This window comes from Fringilla coelebs (genome assembly GCF_963513975.1).
Source record: "Fringilla coelebs genome assembly, chromosome: 19".
NCBI classification, from domain to species: Eukaryota; Metazoa; Chordata; class Aves; order Passeriformes; family Fringillidae; genus Fringilla; species Fringilla coelebs.
Window position 1 is genome coordinate 8,582,254 of NC_140045.1, and position 24,631 is coordinate 8,606,884.

The window sequence follows — 24,631 nt, forward strand, 5'->3', positions numbered from 1 at the left end:
ATTTTCAGTCAATATCCTGCAGTCTGGGTTTGGGGATGGGAGGGAAGGTGAGGTGCTAATGCTGGGAACTGGGGCAGAACTTGGGCTGTTTCAGTTTCTTTGTAATATTCTGATTGCATCAAGGAAGCAAACAGGTACACTTGAGACCATCTACTCAGAATTCCTTCGCATGCTGCCATGGCTGCATAGAGCAACATGGAATACAAAAGTCTGAGTGAAGTTTGAAATTATTATTTTGAGTTTTTATAGTGGTAAGGTTTTTACTGACTGCTCTGTAACTTGTATTAGGACAAATCCACGACAACAAAAAGCAGCTTTTCAAACCAAACCATGCAAATGGCAGGAATAACCTATAATCTTTGCAGACAGTGATCTTTATTTTATTTACGTTTTTTTAAGGATTCTTTGACTCTGCTGAGAATGCACAAAGATGATAAGAGTTTCCTATGCAGGACAAGAGGATGCCCCATCTCTGGAAATGTTCAAGGCCAGGCTGGATGGGCCTCGGAGCAACCTGGTCTAGCAGAAGGTTTTTCTGAATCCCTCTATTTAGCCTCTTTAGCAGGAAGTTTTTGCACAATGGTAGTTATCATAAAGTTCTTCTTTCCTTGAGTAAAACCACTGTATAAAATTAATCTTAATTAAATTACCACAGACAGTGAGCCAGAAATATGGCCCACCCCTGGAAGTGTCCCATACCAGGCTGGATGGGGCCTCTAAATAACCCGGAGTAGGGAAAAGTGCCCATGCCCGTGGCAGGGGGGGTGGGGATGGAACGAGATGATCTTTAAGGTCCCTCCCAACACTCAACACTCGATGATTCCATAATTCACTCTATGATAAATCGAGAGCGCGCAAAAACAATCAGCAGAGCAAGAGTCAGCACGTACGATGCATTTGTATGTCAATTAAACAACATTCACCCGGGACTGCCCCGTCTGGCCCGTCCCCGGGCAGCGGCCGCGCCCCGGAACCGGCTGTCGGGGCCGGGTTGTCACCGGCAATAGTGTCCCCCGCGCCGGAGCACGGCGGGGGGAGCAGCGGGGGCAGCGGCGGAGGCGCGGCGCGGCCGCGGGGGTGCGGAAGGCGATGCGGGAGGCGGGTGGCGGCTGCGGGGAGATGGCGGAGCGGGAGCGGCAGGAGCGGCTAAGGGAGGCGGCGGCGCTCGGCGACGCGGAGGAGGTGCGGCGGCTCGTGGAGCTGGGGGTCGGCCTCAACTCCCAGAACGAAGTCAACGGATGGTAAGGGCGCCCCCCCCGAACCCAGGCTCTCGGGGAGCTCGGCCCGGGCGGTCCCGTGCGGAGGCTGCTGCCGATTCGCTCCGCACGTGAAAGGCGAGGCGGGGTGGATTGAGGAGGAAGGAAAAGGTCGATCCGCCTCCGAATACTCTGCTATGGAGCTGTCCCTATTCCAGAAAGGATAACCAGGGCCACAGACACCCGTACCCACTCCACCTTCTGCCCTGTTTGCCCCTTCTCCAGGTCTCTGTGGACTTACTTTGTAGTGTTTTTTCCCCAGCCTGAGACGGTGTGGTCTGTCAGAACACAAACCTCAGCTTTACATGCTCTTGCCTAAGCAGAAATATTTATTATTAACTCAAGTTTGAAAATTACTTTCTCTTCCAAGCAGGGAACTTGTTCCAGCGGTGTATACAAACACTTGGGATTTGGCATCTCGTTTAGATCCACCTGAGGACATTAAAGAGAAGGCTGTTCTGTAATACACACTGCTACAAGTAGACATACACACACACATAATTTTATTTGAAGGAAGATTTTAGAGGAAATGCTCAGGAATTTTTAGAGACTGTTTTTTGCAGGTTCAATTCAGCCTGTATTTACTGTGCTGTTTCGTGCTTGAAATTATAAAAAAAGGGGGAACAACTTTTTTTCATGGACAGATTGTTGTAAGACAAGGGGGAACAGTTTTAAATTGAAAGAGGAGAGGCTTAGATGTAAGGAAGAAGTTCTTCCCTGTGAAGGTGGGGAAGTCATGGCACAGGTTGCCCAGAGAAACTGGCTGTTCCTGTCCTGGAAATATTCAAGGCTGGGTTGGACAGGGCTTGGAGCAACCTGGGAGAGTGGAAAGTGTCCCTGCCCCTGCAGGGGGTGGAATGAGATGAACTTTAAGGTCCCTTACAACTCAAACCATTCTAGGATTCTATGACATTTTAATTAAAAATAGGAAAAATAAAATTAGGAAAGGAGCAAGACTTTTAAAGATGAAAGTTAATCAGCAGTTTTGAGAAGCATGGAACACTTAACAACTTGAGCTTTAAACTGTGATTAAAGCTTGTAAAACTGATTCAAAGGATGCTGAATTATCTTAATGAGTGACAAAATCCAGCCTGTCATCACAATGAGTTTGTGTCTAAAACTGGAATTGATGAAATAAGTCTTGTAATAAAATTAGTTATTTTTAAAAATAATGATCTGGTAGTTTTTTACCATGGTAATAAATGGATCTTTATTGTTGTTTAAGTTTGTACAATTAAAATTTTTGCAGTGAGCTTCTTAGTATGTGTGATTCTTAGAGGTGCTGAATACTTATATTTTGGTGAGTATCAAGTCCGTGGGTAGATGGTTCCTCTCTGCACAGGCCATATGGAATGGCCAGGATGAATCCCAAAATGAGGCTGTGCTGTTGAGCTTTACGTATCTTCTCTAAAAACTAAACCAGCAAATTTTGTTCTCAGTGCAAATACCACCCTCTCTGACTTTGCAGTCTCTTTCTGTAAAAAAACCAAATTAAACCAAACCAAACCACCTGAACTGGGAAAAGCTTTTTGAAGCTGGACTTTCAACTGAAAGTTTTTTCCCCTTCTATGTGTATTTATCTCTGCTTTATTTTATACTTAAAAATAAATAAACAAATTTGGAGAGGGGTTGAGCATGTTAATTTTCCTGAAGAATTTCCTTCAGCTAGAGCTGAATTAAAATATAAAAGCTAGCGAAGTATCAAATATCAGTAGAACATGGGGTAGGAAAGAATGGTACAACTCTATAGCAAGTTAATGTGTGAGTCTATAAGTACTTAATACACCAAATAAGATCTGAGCACTAAGCAGTTTTTATGTTTCCATAATATGTTTCTCTAGTCAGAAACTACAAATAATAATTTGAAAATGCAGAAAAGGGATTAATTCTGTTCATCGCTTACAGATTGCAGAAAATTAGTTGTCTGTAGATCTAAGCCAAGTAATTACTGGTGCAGCAAATGGCAACTGAGCAAAGAACTGTTCTGAGAAATGATGCTTACAATATTTTAAATGTAATTTACTTGCCAGAAAGTGCAAGTAGTCGTGCTGGCAGCATTAATTAAAGAGTACATATCCTAGGGAGATACCAGTAATAGATCACATATACACAAATACAAGTATTCTAAGTACAGCTGATTCTTTCAAAGATTAAAATATCATACACAAACCTTACTTTCATACTTATTTTTCCAGTAGCCTAAAGACTGTAGCCTAAGAAATGATAAATTGAAAAGATCCTGAACTTTGAGAATACTACTGCAGTAAAGAACATTGGAGCAAAGAGAAAATGACATCAGCAGGTGCCATTGCAGACTCCCAGTCCAGGGCAAATTTCCAATGAAGTTAGCAACTCCTATTTTACATGTACATAGAGTGTTCTTCTCATAGGCAGCAAGAATGAGTGGAAACAAACTGCCATAACTCAGGATTTGACACAGCGTTCATATTTTCCATGTGCAGGACCTGTTTGCACTGGGCCTGCAAGCGGAACCATGTGGCGGTCGTGGCTTATCTGCTGCATGCTGGGGCTGACAAGGACATCCTGACAAAGAAAGGGGAGAGGCCAGCCCAGTTAACATCCAAGAGAGAGATCAGGAAGATGCTGGGAGGTAACCTACAGTGACTGTGCCATATGATCATCAAAGATTGGTAAAAGGGTGTTCAAAGCATGTGTGCTCCAATCTTTGTTTTGCATGTGAAGATATTGTGTTTGGATTTTAGTATTAGGACTTGGCTTTCTAGAGTGTTTACAAGGTAAGAAGACAAAGTTTTAAGTAAAGGGGATTACCAATAAATTCCATACCCAGCTAGCCAAACTTTTTTCAAAACACTGGAAATTTAGAAAAACTGTGTTTTGAGAAATGCTGTGTGCCAGGTAGATGCAGTTTCCAGTTTTCAGAAGGACGGAGAAAAATATCTGTAGGAAGGTCTTCTATGAGCAACACCTGATTTTCCTCATGTTCTATGTTGGATAAATCAAAAATTAGCAGCCCAGATAAATGGCTCATTAAAAGATATCGGTAGAGCATCTCTATCATGCTTTGTAACTGCTGGAACAGAGCAGGTTTTGCTGCTGGAGGTGATGAGTAATTTGAAATGCGGCTGATTAACAACGTCTTGTCTCTCCGGTGTACTCCCATGTCTGGTTTTGTTTTCATTGTTGTCTCTCCCAACTGTTGAATGGGTAATCCTGCAGCTCTCCCAGTACTGCATGTTCCCTTTATACTCTACCTTAATATGAAACAACATATGACCCTTTGTTTTTCATTGACTGCTACATTATGAAGATGACAGCATTATTCCACCAGAGACCATGTTACAATATTCTGTACAGATTAAAACAAGCCAAAACAGAAGTACTGCAGTGTTTAGAAGGAATTAGCACCCCCAGAATTATTAGAATCAGACTCAGCTTTTATGTTTGGATGGCAACACCTGAGCGTTCTGTTAATTGTAGAGAAAAAAGACATGGTGCTTCCTGATGCATCTATTAACCTGTGATGCTTTTAACACTGCATTCCCCCAAAAAAAGGAACGGAAAATCAGTCTTGGAGAATGTTGTTTGGTTTGTTTTACAGTGGAAGATGAACTCCCAGACTTAAAGCAAGATTCAGATCTGCCAATCATCCCCAATTATCTGGCTAACCCACCTTTCCCATATGTTTACAACACCTTGAGTACCAGCATTCCAGATCCTACCCTGAATGGGAATCTCTCACACTTGGAAGCACAAGACACCAACTCTCCATCTGTACCTGACTTGGACACCCACAGACGAGCACGAGCACCATTGCAGCCTGGGAACCCTGCTCCTGAGGCGCCTCCCAACAGGGACATCCCACCCCTGCCTCAAGGGTCTGCTGGGCCATCACACCCAAATCCTGTCCTCCAGAGAGCTCCTGTTTACCAGGGGTCAGTGTCTTGGGGCAGAAGTACCTCTTTGCCAGCAGGATCCAACCAGTCCCTACCCCAGCAAGGGAACAGCTCCTGCATGGGACCTGTGCCAGCCTTTCAGCCTGTTTTCTTCACAGGAGCTTTTCCACTCAACATGCAAGGTAACACCAAAAATCTCTTCTAGCTTTGTGTTGATCTTCTGACACCTTGGGCAGTGCAGACTACTCATGTGTTTCCAGAGACTTTCAGATTGCCATGCTCAGGCATTCAGGAAACATTTGAAGGCAATGAAGTAGGCAGATATGCTGTTTCTGCTAGAACTGTTATTAAATCTTGATGTAAACATTTGCTGTCTCAATTGCTACAAAAGCATACAGACACTGGGGTAATCTAATTCTTTAAATAGCATAGTCCAAGCTGCAAATACAGATCATGAGCAAGAAGCCAGTGAGCTGAAGAGAACCTCACATAGCTCAGTCTGCACTGAGCTGTTCTTGGATCTGCTTGTTCTGCAAGGAAACTTTGCCTACCCAGAGAGGGAAACCTGGAATTCCAGTTAACCATTAATAATTTTGTTCTTCAAGTAAAAGGCAATCTCATACCATGGGGAAGCAATGCAAAGTGAACTGAGAACAATAAATACTAATAAAAGCAATCTTGGATTGCTGAGGAAATTGATAACCAGTATAAGCTGCTGTTAAATCAGCTTAAATCAATTAAAGAGTATTCATGTAATGGTTCAGACATGCACACGTATATTGCATTAGATTTGCTATGATTTTTTTCATATAGTTTGATGAAAATCAAATTCATGTATTCTTACCATTGATACAAATGATATTAATGGAACATAGAAATACCTGGAAGTTGTTATAGAGACATTGTTTCCAATTCCTTTATACCTCTGCCTATTAATGTGACTTTTTATTTCTAATAGAACTGGTGCTTAAAGTGAGAATACAAACCCCGAATCTTAGAGAAAATGACTTCATTGAAATTGAACTGGACAGACAAGAACTGACCTACAAGGAGCTGCTCCAAGTGAGTTGCCGTGAGCTGGGTGTGAACCCTGAGCATGTCCAGAAGATCAGAAAATTACCAAATACAATATTAAGAAAGGTAAGAGCTCTATGTTTTGAAGTGCAGCAACTTAGAAAAGAGATTTTTAGGTTACTGGTACAAAGGAATAATTTTTTGGTCACCTGCATGGGCCCATATTTAAAAAAAAAACAACCAAAAATGAAAAATCTTTGCTCAACTTGCAACACTCAGCTCTTGTTTGGGATTTCTTCAGTAAAAAGGTTCTCAGATTTCTTGCTCACCTCCTTTCATAACCATTTGGTCCTGGACCCATTTAATATCTGATTTTATGTCTCCATTGTAAAATTCAGTACAACGCAACACCACTGTGAGCTGCCAACAGCATTTAAAAGGCCTGCAGAGCTCAACCAAGCTCTGGGAGTTCAGCAAGGCCTGGCTGCAGTCCTTGCACAGAGGTGTTTTTCAGGGTTACTCTGAACATAACTGTCTTTCCTTCAGTGACATTTACCCTGTAGCCAACAGAGAAGGGACTTGTTGACCTGTTTGACAACTCACCACGGACCCTTCTTTCAAATCCTTATAGAGTATTGTTGGCGTCACTGTGTAGGGCAAATGTGATTAGGAATAGATTAACAGACTTCACTCTGCTGCACCTTCACTGACTATAGGATGTCTTACTCTGTTTTAGTCAAAAAGTGGAGGGAAAAAAAAAGACACAAGCAATTCTGTCGCTTTCCAACTTATTGTTGAAAGAACTTTTTATTTTCATCTCTAATCACTTCAGGCTCTCAGGCAGGACTTCACGACCCCTACTGTTCCTGCAGTGACACAAACCTGACTCCATGTACTGCTGTTGGCAGCAGAGAACAGCTGCAGGGGCTCAGAGCGGCCTTGCTGGGTAGCTCTGAAGGAAGCCATGCAAGCCATGAAAGTCTACATGCAGGACCTCCTTGGGTAGATGCAAGCATCAATTCATTAGCTTCTAAGAATTAGGAAGGGGGAAAAAAAAGAGGATTTGGGTGCCACGCAAGTATAATCCCACTCATCACTTGCACTCACTGTCAGTCTTGCATTCCTTCTAAAAATAGACGGAATAGTTGAGTAAGACCCCAGAGTAAATACAAGATGCAACAGGATATTTGCTTTCCAGTTCACTGTAAAGAACTGTCAGAGTTACGAATAAATACATACCTTGTGTTAGTATGAGCTTATTATTTTAGCTTACCTCTGTAAAATTAACAGACACTATCACCTAACTCCTTATTGTTTTTGCTTAAAGGACAAGGATGTTGCAAGGCTACAGGATTTCCAAGAACTGGAGCTTGTTCTAACAGTAGGCGACAAAAACTCCTTTTTCAGAGTCCCAACACTTTCTGAACAAAGTGGGTATAACAAGAAGGCATCAGAACTTACGTACTAATAAAGGAATAAAACAAAATATTTTTATCTTTCATTTTACAATTATGTTTGAAAAACAGTACCTATAAGGGCTAATGATGTGAAAAAATCTATTTTGTTAACTGTGAAATAAACTGAAGTGGTTATGCACATTTAAAGCTTCTAGTTACTCTAAGAGCAGTGAGTCTGGTATAAAAGTAGCTCAGTGCACAGGAAGTATTGGTAGAACTATCTGTTAATGCAACACTTCCTTACAAAAAGATGATTAAATACTGCAGAGTTAGCAGCTCTCAGGGAAAGGCTTACCTAAAGCTGTTCTAATAATTTGTTTGCTATAAAATAGCAGAGGTACGCAAGCTAAAGAACCTGCCATGAAGCTGATTTAATATTTCTACTGAGTCCATTACCATCAATATTCTCTTTTTAGATCATGTTTATTAAATCCTATCTTATTTAGAGGGAAAAAAACCAGAAGGGTTTACATCTGTGGAAGCACAAAACTATGTCAAGTTTAAATTCTATCAAGTGACTTGTAGTGATTTCTTAGTCCCTGTTTACACTTTTCCCTATTTCTCAGGTTGAAAATAAAAGTGACAGTAATTATCCAAATAATAAATATGCTCTCAACCAAAATCCCTTTTAGTGTTGTCTGTTAATATATACATGAGCAACTGACATGTAATGACATGTGCAATTTAATATACTCTTTTTTTTTACTGTGTTGACATTTCTTCAATGCTGCTTTAATTTCCCCTTTTAAAAGCACATAAAATGTAATTTTATTTTCCTTTGACCTCTACATTCCTGAGAAAAATTGCATCTTGAACCTATAAAGTTACCTGTGTAAAAAGAAACTAGTGAAGTACCCAGGGTTTTGTGGGCTAATAGTCAAACTTGATGTTCCTATGCAATGTATTTTATTTTTTTCACTGTGACTTGTGTTTACCCATGCAGTTTACTGAAAAGAAAATCACAATTACTTAAAATTCAGAATTTGACTGCTTTGCTGTGAAATTCTTGAATAAAGAAATTGAAAAGTTTTTAAGAGCTGAATTTTTATCTGATTTTTAAAGGATTTTAGTATTTAGTCATGAATTTCAGGAAGAGTTCTACTCTGCTAGGCCACATGAAAAGCAGGTGCTGTGGATTAGATAAATAAACTAAAGTATAACAGGCAAACAGAATGTACCAAACTGGTCTGAGTTTTCCTGTTTCTTCACCTTCCCCCCAGTTTCTTTGGAAACTACAGCTGCCAAAGGAATTTATCTTTTGTCTTGTCTCAGAGTTCAGAGCCTGAGCAGGCTGTGCAGTGTCCATGCAGCTGCTGGGGGCTGAGTCCCTGTGCCTGGAGCTGGGGACCCAGCACAGCCTCCACCGGTCCTGGGGGCTGCGGCAGGTAAGGGACAGCAGCCGCCTGTGTCACCGCCAGTCCAGCGGGAGCTGTCCCCAGAGCGCCCCCCAAGGCTCGCTGCTCTCAGCTCGGGGAAGCGCTTGGAGCACAGGGACTGAGCACAGCAGAGGGAGCTCCCAGCCTGCCGTCAGGCACCAGCCCGGGGCTCAGGTGCCAGCACAGATCCCTGCTAACGCCTGGATTCTCACTGAAGCTCAGTCTCCCCAGGTGAATACAGAAGATTTTGTCACACTGAAAAAGCCTTTTCTGCAAAGTGCCAGAGGTCAAACATAGTCCCAATCATTGACAATATCTGGTTTTATTCCAGATTGTTGGTGGAATATTAAGTTCTCTGTAATGGAATAATAAAATTGTCATTTCTCGTGTCACCCTGGCTGCTGCCTTCTCCCCAGCACAGGATGGTTCAAGCACTGGCTGAATTCAGAAGGACTCAGGGTTAACCAGTAGGATCCCCCCTAAAGGAAAGCTCAGCTGTTGGGGCAGCAACCTTGCACAGGTGCTGATCCCTATCTGTGCATTCACAGGAATATTTTTATACCTTTTGCAGTTTATACCAGGAAGATACTATTAACACTCCCCAATCCCATCAGTGTATAACCATTACATTCTGTGTGTGATAAATAATTCATTACTTTGTGCTCTGCTATATGAAATATTAATGTTTAATAAATGCTTGGCTGCAGATTTGGTTTTCTATTTAAGAAGTATAATTTGTAAGAATTAACAAATTATTTTTGTCTTCTCAAAATTTTTCTGCGCTTTCCTTCTGGTAAAACATAGGAACTTTTTCTTTCTGGGTGGTTTTCTGGAGTGCTTAATCTAAGACACAAACAACTAAAGTGAAAGAGGTTCTAGCAGATTCTAGCACCAAATGCTGTTTGGACACAGGCCTCCTTTAATCTCAAGAGGCCTAATTATCAATACAAAATAGGTAATTATTTCTGCAAAACAAATCACCCATTATTTCAGATGTTTAAGTGTTGAACAAGATTAAATACACACCTGTCTCAGCATGCATGTTCAGGTTAAGTGAAGACACTCTTAGTGACTTCCTACCCAAAGACATACAGCAAACTTCTGATACCTCTGGTCCAATCATGTCCCTGTGAGCTTGTGTGGGGTCTACTGAATTGGAAAAAATCTGTGTAGTTAATGTTTTATATGAAGCTATTTGTAGGTTTAGCTTTAAATACATGTTGCTCTGTAGGCTGAAGAGGAATTTTATAATGCCGAAGTTGCCCTCGACAGGGATCCTAAAGGTCCCAAGGACTCCCTTGTCCTGGGGGAAATATTGAAAGGAACAGGTTGGAAGCACTCAGAGATTACACAGCATTTCACTGTTACTCAGCTGAGTCAGCTTAACTAGAGCTGTCTTTTCACTTCAAATCCTATGAATCCTTATGCAGAAAACACACAACTCAGGTGTATTTTGTACCATTAATATAATTTACTAATTACAAACCTGAATGCAGTACATAATTGTGCTGTGGTACACACATTTTCTTGGCAGAATATTTGTCATTCTTCGGGAAAAAAGCATGTAATAAAATACTTTATGTATATAGAAAATATTTTAAAATGTAAAGTTCACTTCCTGGTCCTTATAATTGTAAAATTCTTTGTTCACATATCACAAGTTGAGTCTACTACAAAACTTGTTTTGTAAATTACAGTACATTCACAAGTCACTTTTGTGACAAGTCAGTAATATTAAAAAAAAACACCAAACCAAAACCCAAGGGGTCTTCTCTTCATGCCAGTCCAGCATCTTTGGCCATACTGTAGAAAATACCCTTTGCTGCTATAAGGTTTGCAGGTTTGTCAAATTCAGCTATGGTCCCGTTGTCGAGAACAAGAATCCTGTACAAAACAAAAGATGGTGTGGGGGGAAAGATGTGTCAGAAAATTCCTCACAAGGAATGTGGCACCTGTTTGTGTCACAAAGCAAACTTCTCAGATCTTTGCCTTGCTTTTGTTTTCTTCAATTATTTTCACATGTTAAAACACAACAGCTGATAAACATTCTCTCTGAGCTGCTGCTTGACTAAAAAGTTACAGGACAGTCACTGTCTCCTAGGTGCAAGTAGAGGGGAAAAAAGCATCTGGAACTGAAACTATAGTTCCAGAAAGCCAAGGAGATAAAAGCTCATGAAGAATACTAATATATTTTCAAGTAATTAAATTGGCATGCTGTTAGTGAAGAAGTTACAGCAGCTGCTGGTTTAAAAAGGTTCCATAAGCTTCCAGACAGTCTCAGGAGTGTCCCTGGGCAGTGTCCCCTGCACAGCTCTGGTTTCTGAATATAGAACCTATTTCCTATGCCAAGAGAGGCAAAGTCAGGGCTGGAAATTCTGGGATGATATAGCACATCATTGCTTACACACTTCCTGACAAGAGAACCAGTGTTCATGTCTAGAGACAAACCAGACCCCTTGAAGTGCTGCTTCACATCCCCAGCAATCCCATGAACCCACCACGCGCTACTCAGAGATCTCACCTGGTGTAATCCATGATTGTGTTCAGCCTGTGTGCAATGGTCAGCACTGTGCAGTCCACAAACTGTGTCCGAATGGTCATCTGGATGAGGTCATCTGTCTCCAGGTCAATGGCGGCCGTGGCTTCATCCAGGATCAGGATCCTGGTTTTGCGCAGGAGAGCTCTGGCCAGGCACACGAGCTGCCTCTGGCCAACACTGCAAGCACAGACAGCCTTTCACTGTCCCCAGCTCCCCACTGCTCACAGCCACTTGTGCTCAGCACGTCACTCATAGTGTTACACGAAAACCCCTGAAATATTTTGCAAGCTGTCTGTTCTGTCAGCCCTATAGCTCACACATGCAGGCTGCAGCATGCCTACACTAACAGTGATAGCATCACTTACTGCCTGGCCCTGTGCTGGCAGAGCCACCAAATGTCCCTTTTATCACTGTGACAAAAGCCAGGGTAGCTAATGACAACATTTCTGCCCAAGCTTTCAGAAACACTCAAAGTTCTGATAACACTGAGCATGTGCAAACTTAGGAAAAACAAAAAAAAAAAGAAAATGTTATGAGGCTGGAAGTCCTTTCTACCGTAAAAAATAAAATATATACATATATCTGAGCAACCCAGACTTCATTCCCTGCCACAAACATAGCCCAGACTCAGTCTCTGAGTGTCTGCAGCATGAGGAAGGAGCCGAACATTCATCACAGGCAATCTGGTGACACCACAGCCTCAGAATGCAATGAAGCATATCAGAATATGGCATTTTATCATCCTCAGTCTTGTCTTCATGGGCCTTTCAAATAGTAATGGAAAATAAACATTGCTGAAGTGTCAGGCAGAGAACTCTTACTCAGCACAGCAGTAATGTTATCATGGCATTTCCTTTCTACCAAACTGTGTTTAAGGGGCTGCCTGTCCCTAACATCCTGCCATCCTAAAATTTCTTTCTGACAAGATGGGATTCGGGTTTTGGAAAAGAATCAGATCATTTGCGGCAGAGGCAGAAGAGGAGGCAAATGTTTGAACATTGGTGGCTTTCTTGGAACAGAAACAGGTGCCCAAATCATTTCAGATATGACAGACCAATGTCAGCCTGTGCTCAGGTGCTGGCCCCTGTCACAGCTGAATGACAGCTCAGTGTACGTTCTAGTCAAGACATTCCTTACCTAAGATTCTCTCCACCCTCCGAGCACTCATAGTCCAGCATGGATGGCTGACTGCTGACAAACCTCTTCAAATGAGACAGTTCAAGTGCTGTCCATATTTCTTCATCTGAATACTTATTAAATGGATCCAGGTTCATCCTCAGTGTTCCAGAAAAGAGGACAGGATCCTGGATATAAAACATATTTTCATTAGACAAGTGCTTTAGCTGTTTTAAGTACAGATACTATAGGCTGCTGCTTCGGGGTATCCATTGCATTGTAGGTAGGCTACCTCCCAATCCCATCCTCTCTGAAAATACTTTACATCATACAGTTCAACTCATCTTTCAGCTATAAAGATGGTTTATCCTTAATCCTTTTTTATCACCCAGCTTATAAGGTGGCAGGATGGGACCAGTTAAAGTATAAATAGTTTGTTTTTCTGAAACAATTTTCTGAGTGTAACAAAACATTTTCCTCTTTGGATAAACCATTATTTATGGTTTGTTAAGCTGCTAGAAAACAGTCCTTCATTGTGACACACAGAAACAGTACCTGAGGAATAATTGTTAGCCTTGATCGAAGGTCATGGAGACCAATTTCTGAAATTTTCACGCCATCAATTTTAATTTCCCCTTTTACAGCTTCCAGGATCCTAAAGAGGCAGAGTGTCATGGAGGACTTCCCTGCACCAGTTCTGCCAACAATTCCAATCTACAACAAATTGCAGGTTAAACAACAGAGCACACAGTTTAGAAAAAACAACGCCCAACAAAAAACTCCCAAACGACCCCCCAAGATTCTTCTAAGAGGTTTGACTGAAGATCTAAATCTAAGAAAGAATGTCCCATCCTTCCCTACAAATCCTGGGTACACTGTGATGTACTTATTGCCATTCCTGTAATTGGAATGATATTCCATATAAATACCACATGTCATGAATATAATGAATAACACAGGCCTAGAGCCATCCTACATAACTCTGGGTGATTTGAGACACCCATGGTAGGTCCAGTCACTCAAGGACAAGAAATAAAGTCTCTCTAGGGGTAATTCCTACTTCATGGTAAGCACGTGTATTTCCATGCCAGAAGGATGCTGTCATCCTGTCTGCTTAGAATAAGGGCAATTCTATTTTTTAGCAACAGCCTGTTCAGGAAAGGACTTTCCCATGCTAATTATCCTGTCTCCAGCAGGCAAACCTCAGAACTTTCCATCAAAGCATGAAGAAATGAATGTCCCAGAATAAAAGCAATTTCCTGATTAAGGAAGCAAAGAATGTCATTTCCTTCCATGCCAAGAATTTCACCGGGGAAGTCAAAAAGAAGAAAAGACTGGAATTCCTTTTCCCATCTGCACTGCTTCAGAAAAGCATTCTTGTCACTGAATTTTTGTCACTTGTGTTGGTGCCTCCTACATGGCATATGGGAGCCTGCTGCTAAATGAACTGGAAAGTCCAGAAAGTCCCATGCAATTCATTCTACTGCTTTCCAGCCAGGAGGAGGCTGGCACATGGACAGCACAGGTGTCACTGCTGGCTCCTGCACTGGCATCAGTGTTCCTCTAGACCCTCTCCTCTACTCCACAGTTGTCACTGGAGGCCCAGAGCAAAGTTGTATCAGACATACCTCAGGTCTGATAGAAAGGTAACTCACCTTTTCCCCACCATGCACTTGGAGGTTTAGATCCTTCAGCACCAGATCTAGGCCCTTCCTGTACCTCACTGAATAATTCACAAACTCCAGGTCTCCCTTGGATGGCCAGCTTTCTGGGGGACTCTTGCCCTCAATGATCCAGGGAGCCTGAGGAAAACAGAAGTCAGAAATGCCTCACATAGGTTTGAGAAAAAATAATTCATGCTCAGATAAAAGCATTTTATCTAATAAATGAAATCTCCATCATCAAATAAATTTATAATTATGGGGAAAAAAACATGAGATCCTAAGTATCCACCCATTTATCTTTGTTGTGAAGTTAACAGGAAAAAACTTTGAGCACAGAAGGATGAATCCTCAATGGATATGAATATTTTCCCATTAACTTAAACAGAACACTGACAATTTTCTGCCAGCTCAAGCTATGGTTTATAACACATCACACATCTTGTCCAGCTACCTTTTTTGTTCCAGGTTAAATATTTGATCTCCAGAACTGTTTACTGCAGCTCTCCTCCATTTCTTAATTCTTAGCGTGCACATAGGACTAACAAACCAGTGTGTCCAGAGAGCAACTTTCCTGGAACAGCTCCATCTGCCAGCTTCAGAAGTCTTTGGCAGCAAAGGTAGGTGATTGGATGATATCCTGGATTAGGAGTGCAGTGCTCCTAAAGATGATTTCTCATGGGAGGTGAGAACTGATTAAATTGATTAAATAGAAGTACTATTGAAAACATGTGTAAGATCTGATAATTGTACTGCAGCTCTGCTTATGAGCAGGACCATGGCACCAGCCACGCAGGTGAGACTGTGCATCAAACACTTCAAACACAAAGGGATCAAGAGCATATGTGAAACACATCTTCTGTGCTATAGCCATTCACAACAGCAGAAAATGAGATGCTAAGCACAGGCTGCATGAAAGCAATAATAATTTGGAGCAGTGATAGAATAAATTACAGTTCAGAGCATGACATTTGTTCAGGTTAAATGATAACTCTCAGAGCAGTAACCATCTCTCAAGAGCCTCAAGAAAGACCATGTAAATGTGTGCATTAAAATTTTCATCTTGTTGCTGAGCATGCTGGACTCATGGTAGCTGACCTCTGTTTCAGTTTCTGAATACTCTTTTATTCTTTCCACAGCCACGATATTGGTTTCAAGTTCAGAAGTCATTCGGACCATCCAATTCAGAGACAAGGTCACCTTGGGGAAGACAAGGAACAAAATATCACCCACAGAGGAAAAACCCATATAATAAAAACCACACAACCAAAACAAACAAAACAAAACAAAACAAAGCTTCAAAACAAACAACCCCCCAACAAAACCAAAACAACTCCCCCCAAAACAACAACCCCCCCCAAAACAAACAAAACCCCGGAATGAACAAAACATCAAAACCCCCCCCAAAAAAGCCACAGAAAACCTAACCCCAAAACCCCCAACAACAGCAGACACTGCTATTTAGACATGGATTCACATTAATGCTACAAATGAGATAATTACCTTTGCATTAAAGTTAATACAGTTACTGGGACAAGAAATATACAGATTGTCAAGTGCTTATGTGAAGATTATGATGATGCTTCTTGCTGATTTAACATTTGCCCCTCTCAAAAAAAGCTGGAAGGAAGTCATTCCCCAAATGATGTGTTTCACTGGAAAATAACAGCAACTTTGCACGCTCAGGGTATCTAAAATGCTTCTGACAAGAGTGAGGCCATTAAATCTGCTACATTCTCCACAGCCTGGGTCACTACAGTCTGCCTTGTCTAATTGTAAATCCTTCTGATCCGCCTGTAATTACCTGGACACACCAATGTGCTATGCAGCAGGATTGATGCACAACACATCAAGCCACGCTGCTCAAACGGGCTGTTCTTGATGTTCTGGCACTTTCTAGGTCTCCCATGCGCCACCCCTGAGGGTACTGGGGTGCAGCACAGCCTTGATGCTCCCAAAGTTCCCTGAGATCCTCCTTCATGTGAGCTTGCTGATGATTTCAGCATCCACTGTGAATCTCTCTTTTCCAAACATCCCACTACTCATTTTAATTATTTCCTTATTAACTCCAGCTTTAACATGTACTTAGATTATTGCTAATATATCCACACACACACACACATATGATATATCATCTACAAAAATGTACACCCCCCAATAAAGCTGTAACATGTACCTGTAATGCATAGGACACTGACAGTCCCACCAGGCCAGCATTCAGGCTGTTCCTACCAATCACAGCAAAAAGGGCAGCAAAAAGGACAATGCAGTTCCCCACAAACTCAACTCGGATGCCCAGCCACCTGGGAAGAATGCAGGAGTAAGTAGGATGGGAAAAGGTTGCCTGGGACCAATTTTGCAAACAGGGTTATCTAAGTGAAAACAAGAAATTATATTTTACCTGTTTGACACTATGCCAGGATAATAACTCTTCTGATTTTCATCTACCTTCAGATCATTGATGTCCACAAAGGCCTTCACTCTCCTGTAGGCTCTGATGACACTGGCCCCTGACACAGTCTCTGAGAAGTGGGAGTAGATAGGGGATCTGCTCACAGACTCCAGGCGCTTCAGCTGGCGGGAGGTTGCGACATAGAATCGCTGCCATTTTTCACAGGAAATTGAAAGTTCATGAAATACTTTCACTTTTTTAATTAACAATGAAGAATTTCTTAGGTTAAGGATTTAAAGAGGATTTCTACTAATGCACTTCAACCCTCTAAAATACTGTCCAAAATTAAGAAGAGTATCAAGAAAGTTACCTTTACATCATTCCACAAAAGAGTATTGGGTAATTGCAATTTCTATAGACTAAAAGTTGAATTTATCTATGTCCCTTTAAATTTAGTTAATATAATCAAGCAGAATGAATTCATTTGTAGGAGCCTCGTTTTCCAAGAAAACAAATTGTGCATTTGCACCTCCTTTATCAAGTCTCTATTTACAGTCTGTCAGATAAGCTTGATTATGGCTCAGAAATCAATAAAATTGATGCTTTCTATTTTCAACATTTTAATTCTTCACCACCTTGAAAACTTATCAGTATGTCAAATATATCCACACTTTAATGTATTGACATGCACTGCAGTGCTGGCTCTAACAGTAAGCTTACTTTTTATTACTTAAAAGCCAAAAAAGTTTATGTCTATGTCCTGCAGAACATTTCTTTTTCTGAAAAAAAATAAATAATGTTTTGTTTATATAAACACATAGCTACTCCAGAAATTTCCATTTTACCCCCAAATCAATGTTGTTTTCCCTAAAAAAGAAAAGGAATGGAATAATTGCAATAGTTGTCACACATTTTTCCAGTTACCTGAACAAAGAAGTAGAGAATTGCCAGTGGGACTATAACCACAGTGAAGAGTGGAGTGCTTGCTATTATAACGATCATGGTGGACAAGGAGGTGAAGAATGTCCCCAGGAACATGAGGATGGTGGGCGGGATGACCTCATCGATGACGTAGATGTCCTTGGAGAAACGGTTGATGATGCGCCCAGTCGGGGTGGTGTCATAGAAGGACTGTGGGCTGCGTAATTTGTTCTCCAGCAGTGCAGCATGGAGGATCCGGGCAGCATTTATGCCCCCCATGGCCAGGGTGAAGGAGCAGATCAGCACTATGAGCCCTGGCAGGTGAGGAGCAGATGCGTTATCCCATGATGTCTACGATTCACACCTTCCCTGACCCTTGGCAGTTCCTGTTGTGCTCCAAGCTTGTTTTACTTCACTTTATTCCCTGCCCACCCGCTCTTCCTGTGCACATCAGCACTGCATCCACTGTTGCCTAAGGCACAGGCACATCCACAGGATTCACCATCCTCTCTATGGAAAACACACACAACCATCTTCTTGCTGTTTTCCACAATCCTATAAGATGTCCTAATGCTACAACTCCATCCCAACCCTTCATCCCCTTCTGCACTGAAGTTTTCATGTTTTCTTTCCAACTTGCCTCTCTCAAGCTATCACATCACCTGTTCAACCCCCCCAAGGGCTTCACAACAAAATTAAAAGTGTTGGGCTGAGCTCAGACTGTGTAGCTACAGGTTACATGAGCTCCCTTGCTTAGGATAGGAGCTGTGGGGCAATTTTCATAGAAACATAGAATCACAGAATCACAGAATGGTTTGGGTTGGAAGGGGCCTTTAAGATCACCCAGTTCCAACCCCATCACCACTATCCCAGGCTGCTCAGAGCTCCATCCAACCTGGCCTTGGGATACTTCCAGGGATGGGGCAGCTTCTTCTCTGGGCACCCTGTGCCAGGTCCTCACTGCCAGCACAATAAATAATTTCTTCCTAACATGTAATCTAAATTTACCATTTTTTTGGACCACTAGCAACTCGTGCCATGACTTTCTGACCTAATACCTCATTCCAAAACATCGTGGCATGATGGTTTTACCTGACCTCACCTTGCAAGAGGCCCAGGGCAGCGTAGACCCCAATTCTCATGGCTGTGTTGTGCTGAGTCCCATTTACTACAGGTTCATTGGTCCAGTCACTGAGCCACACGTTGGCCCCGATGGCAGCAGCATTTTGACAGCAATACAGGAAGCAGATCACCAAAGAAATGACAGGGCTGACAGCTTTCATGTACTGCCAGAACACCGCTAGCTTTACCTGCAAAATCACACACTAAAGCTGATTTGCACAACCCACACAAGGAGGAGTTTAGAGAGAATTACAAGATAGAAACATTCTTTGTGAGAGGAACTGCTGACAAAACTTTAACACGCTCTGACACCAGCCTAACTCAAAACTGCCCCAACTCCTAAACACCACAGAGAAAGGTTCATCTGCCTGAGCTCCATGTCAGGATGATGGCTTTCAAAACAAGTCAGAAACCTCTCTGAAATACTCTTCTCCTCCATGTTGAGGATTGGTATTTCATTACTTTTGTGGGGTTTTAGTTTTTAAGACTATGCCAGAGGGGGCAGGAAAAAAAAAAAGGAAAGAAAGAAGCCAGATCAAATAGCAGCAAAAGATGGATAATAAGAATATGAGCCAAGATTTTCAGGAAGTAGAAGCAACTTGGCAGGAGTATCATACTCAAGACAACTTTAAATGGCCTATTTAAGGAAAAGTGTTGAACATGCCTCCACTCTGTGTCTTCACAGCAACTTAAATGAGGTACCAAATGCTAATGCAATCCAACCAGAACATAAACAGATTATGTTTATGGCAAGAAGTAAAGGTGCTGTCTCTAAGGTAGTGCAAAAAGGCAGAGAAAGGCAGAGAAGCAAAAAGAGACAGAGACTCAGGACAAAACTCAGTGCTTAGAAAAAAGCAAAAGGAGGAATAATTAAAAGAACAAGTGTTGTTGATTAGTGACTTTGAAGGCTAAAATAATCCACAGAAAAAGCAGGTCTATGCCATGGACCATGCACATCAGACTAAACAGGACACACTGAGCCTTCTGAAGTGTAGGGAAGGGCCTTTTTTTTTAATCAAACCTCCCTGCTCCTCTTCCATTTGCTGCTCCTTTCTGTTTCTTTCTTTGACTTTTGTGTTCCCATCTTCTCTTTTTTCTTGTTCCCATTTCTCTCCCTGGCCCAGGAGGAATACAGCCCCTTTGTACCTACAAGCACAAAGTGCTCTGTACTTGGGTTGGCAGGTATTTAGGCAGAACAGCCTCACTGGCACCCAGAGGCAGCTGGTTTGTGTAACCCAGTACTGCAGCTGGACTCAGCAGCAAAAGTTTAAAAACCAGCAGTGCTGAAAGCTCTGTGAGACAAAGGCAGGGCTGATGGAATGCAGGGCTCTGCAGTATTGGGTGACTGTGGAGGGAACTGGAAGAGATTATTTTTTCCTTTTTTTTTTTTTTCTCCTAAGTATATAGGGCTACCTAGGTGCCAAAATCTCTGCCAAAATCCCTAAACTGAATGATCAGTGGCCCCCGCCTAAAGCCTGCAGTTGTGATTTATACACATATTTAACAGAACTGGATCTAATGTTAAAATAAAGGGGATTTTTTTTTTTCAAACAGGAAAAAAAAAAGGTAGAAAAGGGGAGGGGGGAATCAAACCATACCGTGCCTGTTTCAGTGGTTTCAGCCTGAATAAGTTTCTCATTAGCACCTTTTTTTGGAAGAGGAGGTTCTGCTGGCTTCTTCTCACAGACTCTTCGTTTTGTTGACATTTTGTTGGGACATTCTCCTCCCTCAGAAGACACTACACTAAGTTGCCTAGTTAAAACAAGAGTCATTAGGAGAAAAAGGGCATATTCTGGCAGTGCTAAGGCAAGGCTGGGATGTAGTGAATTGGATTTATGCCTAGCTATTCCACTAAGTTCCCATGCCAGCCTCACTCACAGCTGTGGGTGCTTCTTCCACCTCTCTGCATGTTCAGGGATGCCAGAAATACAGGATCTAAGAAAGGCTGTGGCAGAGCCTGAGTTCTTTAGGAAAGGCTTTTAGAGGCTTCATGGCAAGACAGACATTTCAAACTACACCCTGAGCTTCTGTGTTTTCATATCAGCAGTAGCTGGACAGCACCTATGAGTATGATTATAAAAACCTTCAAAGATTTCCAAGGCTCCCAATGGAAAGGTGCAATGCAAGGAGTTTATTTTTCACACATCCGGCAGCAGTTCATCACTGTGTGGGTAAATACACACAGTGGTGTTACCTGAGAACCAGAGAGCTGCTTTTAGAAATTAGTTCAGTCCAGACTGAAAAGAATACTGAAGGAATAGATGTTTGATCTTGTGTGTTCACATTTATTTTTAAAAGGATACTAAACCAATTTATTTATGAGAGGAAATTGAGGAAACTGAAGCCCAGATGGAGAAGCAGAATGTGATTGACATCTGAAAGATGTTTTTTACCCTAGACACAGACTAGAAAAGCAAGGACCTCATGTTTACCTAAGAAACTGTTTGCGGACCTCGTTTGTCACAGGCTCGTTATCGGCCAGGTCTGTGTGGATGCTCAGGGTGTCTTCAGCCAGCAGCACTTCTTCCTCCTCCAGCACTGCAAGACAAGATCACACCTCAATTTTCTGTCATAGGAAAGCACAGAGAAAGGTGGATATAAAAAGGAAGGGCTATGAAAACAAAATCCCCCTCAGGAAAATTATTGTGCCTAAGCTCCCCCCAGCTTTGTGTATATCCCTTCTGAGCATCACTTCTAACGAAATTGCAAAGATCTTGTGATGTAGGTTGGCTGCCAAATGCATTTATATCACATTCCTTTAACCCATCAGAATGCCAGGCTATTGCCTGTGTTAAGAGTTGGTTCCAGCTAAATTCACTTATTGGGCACATTCTAGGCATGAGCCTGGGCTGGGGGAGTCATATCAGGAGTCCTGCAAGCCTCTGCTGTGGCTGGAAGGCGCCATGCATGGAGAGCAGCAGTGCTGGATTAACAGAGCGTGAGAACACTATCACCCGGGGAAAACATCCACCAGAATGCTTTTATCTGGCATCATTTTGTCAGAATCAAACCAAGGTGAAAAGCAACCCAAGATTAAAATTTCATTTGGACTTTGCTACGTGAAAAATACCCCAATCACATATAAAGAGAAAACACACCAGACTCTAGGTAGCCCCTTTCATAGCAAGCCCAGTTTATTCTTGGCTAATGTGTCTTGCTGAGCTTGACATTTTTAATTGTAAAATAAATTCCCAAGTTTAAAATAATTTCTAAGACAAGATTGCTTTCTTCTAGGACAAGCCACATGAAATTTTGAAAGAAATTCGTGAAAAGATTTCTCAGTAATACAGATCTGGCCACAGACAATAATTTTCATGGTAGTACAAAAAGGCAAATACCATGAAAAACCAGGGGACACTTCACAGAGAAAATATCTGTAATCTTGTTTTAAGAAAAAATAATACTGTACTTGTTGGTTCATCCTCTTCAATGTCTTCATCCAGTGCATAATTCCGGAGGAATTCTGCAAAGGCCTTGTTTTGTTTCAGAAGCTCTTGGTAAGATCCCGTTTCAGAGATTTTGCCATCTACCAGGACAAATATATGGTCTACCTGAGGTAGGAAGCTAATGCCATGGGTTACCAGGATTCGGGTCTGGATAGGGAAAAGGAAAAAAAACTATATATTCTTCATTTGCACTGTGGGGACTGACAGTACTCAGCAAGACAAATACATTTTTGGGACAGGGAATGAATCATTGTGTCAAGCTGAAATGTCCAGTGAAATAACACTGTCCACATTAGGCAAATCAGCTTGGCATGATGTACATGAACTCACTTTGCTCCTACTGCTGACAAAACCAGAGAGGAAAGTAAACACACTGAATTATCATTCCCTCCTTCCCTTATGATGATTTTCTTTGCTGCCCTTCCCTTTTGAGCTTCAAGATGATCTGAGAAGATAGCAGCAGGAGTGGAAGGTGCAGCAAAACCACTGCAGTTTGGGCTGTTGCTGCTAAAATCCTCTGTAACATCTGTATTTGCTGCAGTTTCCTGGCTGCGCTGCCCCCAAGAAACAACAATTAACACCACCAGCCTGTGCACGTTCCAGCTCATCCCTTGTTTTCTTGAGATCTCGTAGAGGAGGCAGTTTAAAAGACAGGGCAGGTCTCTGCCTGTACATGTTCTGGTCAGACCACAGCATTCCTGGACACGTGTGAGCAGTGTTTCGCCACAGCCTGGGCTGTGAGGAAAGGCTGCCAGCTACACACAGAATTTCAGGAAGGAGCTGTCACTCAGGCCTGGGTGGTGAAACAGCTTCTGTGTTTCTGAGTGTGTGTGCCTTTTTAAGAGGATCTAAACCCCAGCTTACTTTTCCCTTCAGGACCCCATCAGGGCCAATGACTTTGTCGAAGATGTGCTTGGCCACGTGCGAGTCCACAGCGGACAGGGGATCATCCAGCAGGAAAATATCTGAGCTGCTGTACACAGCACGGGCCAGGCTCACACGCTGCCGCTGCCCCCCTGACAGGTTGATGCCCTGGAGGGAGACAGGAGAGAACAAAACTAGTCACACAAAAGCTCTGACTTCTCATGGTTCCCACCCAGCCCGGCACTTGGGTGTGGGAACTCAGCACATCGCTCCTGACGTCCAGAGCTACCAAGAGAATCCTTGGGGGGCTCGGGAGCCTTGGAATGTTGCCAAAAGTACCTGGTGGCTTGATTTTGACCCTTCGAGAGATGTACCACCTGTATATGGGGATAAGAGAATCACTGGGGTTTAAAGGGTATAGAAATAGTATAATTACTGGGCAAACCACAGATTTTAAGATTTTGGTACAGGGGGGTTGTAAAGACAAGATGGAGGGAGTTGGGGCCTGCCACGTGGCTCTTCTTCCTTCTTCATGTCTTCCATTTTCTGTGTGACGCAGATATTTTTGATAGGTTCTTAGTGAAGGTACACTTGGTAATAAAAATGATAAGTATTGGGGACAAAAGATAAATATAGTTTACATAGTCTTTGTTATAAAAGGATGCAACCGCCCTGTGGGCAGTCAGAGTGCCTTTGGCTGCCTTGCTGGTCAGACCCCGGCTGGGCAAAAGAAACACTTAATAGATAAGAAATAATAAACAACCTTGAAGACCGAACCTGAGAGTCCAGCCTTGTCCTTTGAAGCCCGATAGGAGCGAACCCATCTCACCCTTGTCTGGGCAGAGACAGACAACAGCCAGCCCGGACACCTGGGTGCTAAATTGAAACATGAAACGCTGAAGAGAATAACCCACCCAGAGACAGGCACAGAAAGCCTCTAGATCTGCCTGTTCATTGCCAAACTTTCTGCTCACCCAGAAAACTGGAGATGCAGTAAGTCTCTTTTTAATAAGCTCCTAAAGGGAGCTGTTAAAACACAAAACTATAAAAAGCAAAACTGTCAACCAGGATGTAAAATGCAAATTTCAAAGCAGGACTGTGGCACATGGAATATCTTCCACATATTTCCTTTTACACACAAATCCCCATCTCCACACCATTTCATGTAATCTAGCTCAAACTCAGTAGCCTATGAAAAAAGAATATCTTTGTTGGTAAACACAGATGAAAAATGTCTCTTATTAAAATGTGTTAAGTGATGATCATATTTTTTTTTTCACTTGAAGCACAACCATCTGTTCCCTCCCTTTTTATCCCTACAGGAAAAGGAAGGCCTTCAGTGATTCTGGATATAGGCACCTTTACAATTCGTAACAAATAGAGGGCACTCTGATTTTCCAGGGCTGGATGTATAATTCTGCACCAAAATACACACACAAGCCTGAAGTTAAGAAAACGATGAAGTCAGGTGCTTTCCTGACAACTGCCCTGCATGTTTTGGTGTTTATTGTAGCAGGGATGCCATTGTGAAGATCAAATCAAATGAAGTGCTGACTTTACAGTATTCTCTCCTTAGCTAGAGCAGGAATCAT

General features: G+C 42.2%; 2 protein-coding genes across 2 annotated transcripts in view; one reads left to right on the forward strand and one right to left on the reverse strand.

Moving 5' to 3' along the window:
- Window positions 1-1,089: 1,089 nt before the first annotated feature.
- ANKRD40 (ankyrin repeat domain 40) lies at window positions 1,090-8,532 on the forward strand (the record flags this gene model as incomplete). The annotated part of the gene is made up of 5 exons (XM_084218764.1): window positions 1,090-1,241; window positions 3,719-3,867; window positions 4,837-5,313; window positions 6,090-6,271; window positions 7,473-8,532. The coding sequence occupies 5 exons, from the start codon at window positions 1,090-1,092 to the stop codon at window positions 7,611-7,613; spliced, it is 1,101 nt and encodes a 366-aa protein (XP_084074890.1). The 3' UTR covers window positions 7,614-8,532.
- A 1,959-nt stretch (window positions 8,533-10,491) lies between these two features.
- Window positions 10,492-24,631, reverse strand: part of ABCC3 (ATP binding cassette subfamily C member 3) — a 48,190-nt gene continuing 34,050 nt past the window's right edge. Inside the window, exons 18-31 of the mRNA XM_084218385.1 lie at window positions 23,040-23,207; window positions 22,139-22,322; window positions 21,162-21,267; window positions 20,328-20,481; window positions 18,710-18,917; window positions 17,611-17,921; window positions 16,696-16,895; window positions 16,471-16,597; window positions 15,393-15,494; window positions 14,289-14,435; window positions 13,189-13,347; window positions 12,655-12,821; window positions 11,500-11,694; window positions 10,492-10,862 (exon numbers count right to left, since the gene is read on the reverse strand). Coding sequence (XP_084074511.1) covers window positions 10,754-10,862; window positions 11,500-11,694; window positions 12,655-12,821; window positions 13,189-13,347; window positions 14,289-14,435; window positions 15,393-15,494; window positions 16,471-16,597; window positions 16,696-16,895; window positions 17,611-17,921; window positions 18,710-18,917; window positions 20,328-20,481; window positions 21,162-21,267; window positions 22,139-22,322; window positions 23,040-23,207 — 2,337 coding nt within the window. The 3' untranslated portion in view covers window positions 10,492-10,753. The remainder of the gene's footprint in view (window positions 10,863-11,499; window positions 11,695-12,654; window positions 12,822-13,188; window positions 13,348-14,288; window positions 14,436-15,392; window positions 15,495-16,470; window positions 16,598-16,695; window positions 16,896-17,610; window positions 17,922-18,709; window positions 18,918-20,327; window positions 20,482-21,161; window positions 21,268-22,138; window positions 22,323-23,039; window positions 23,208-24,631) is intronic.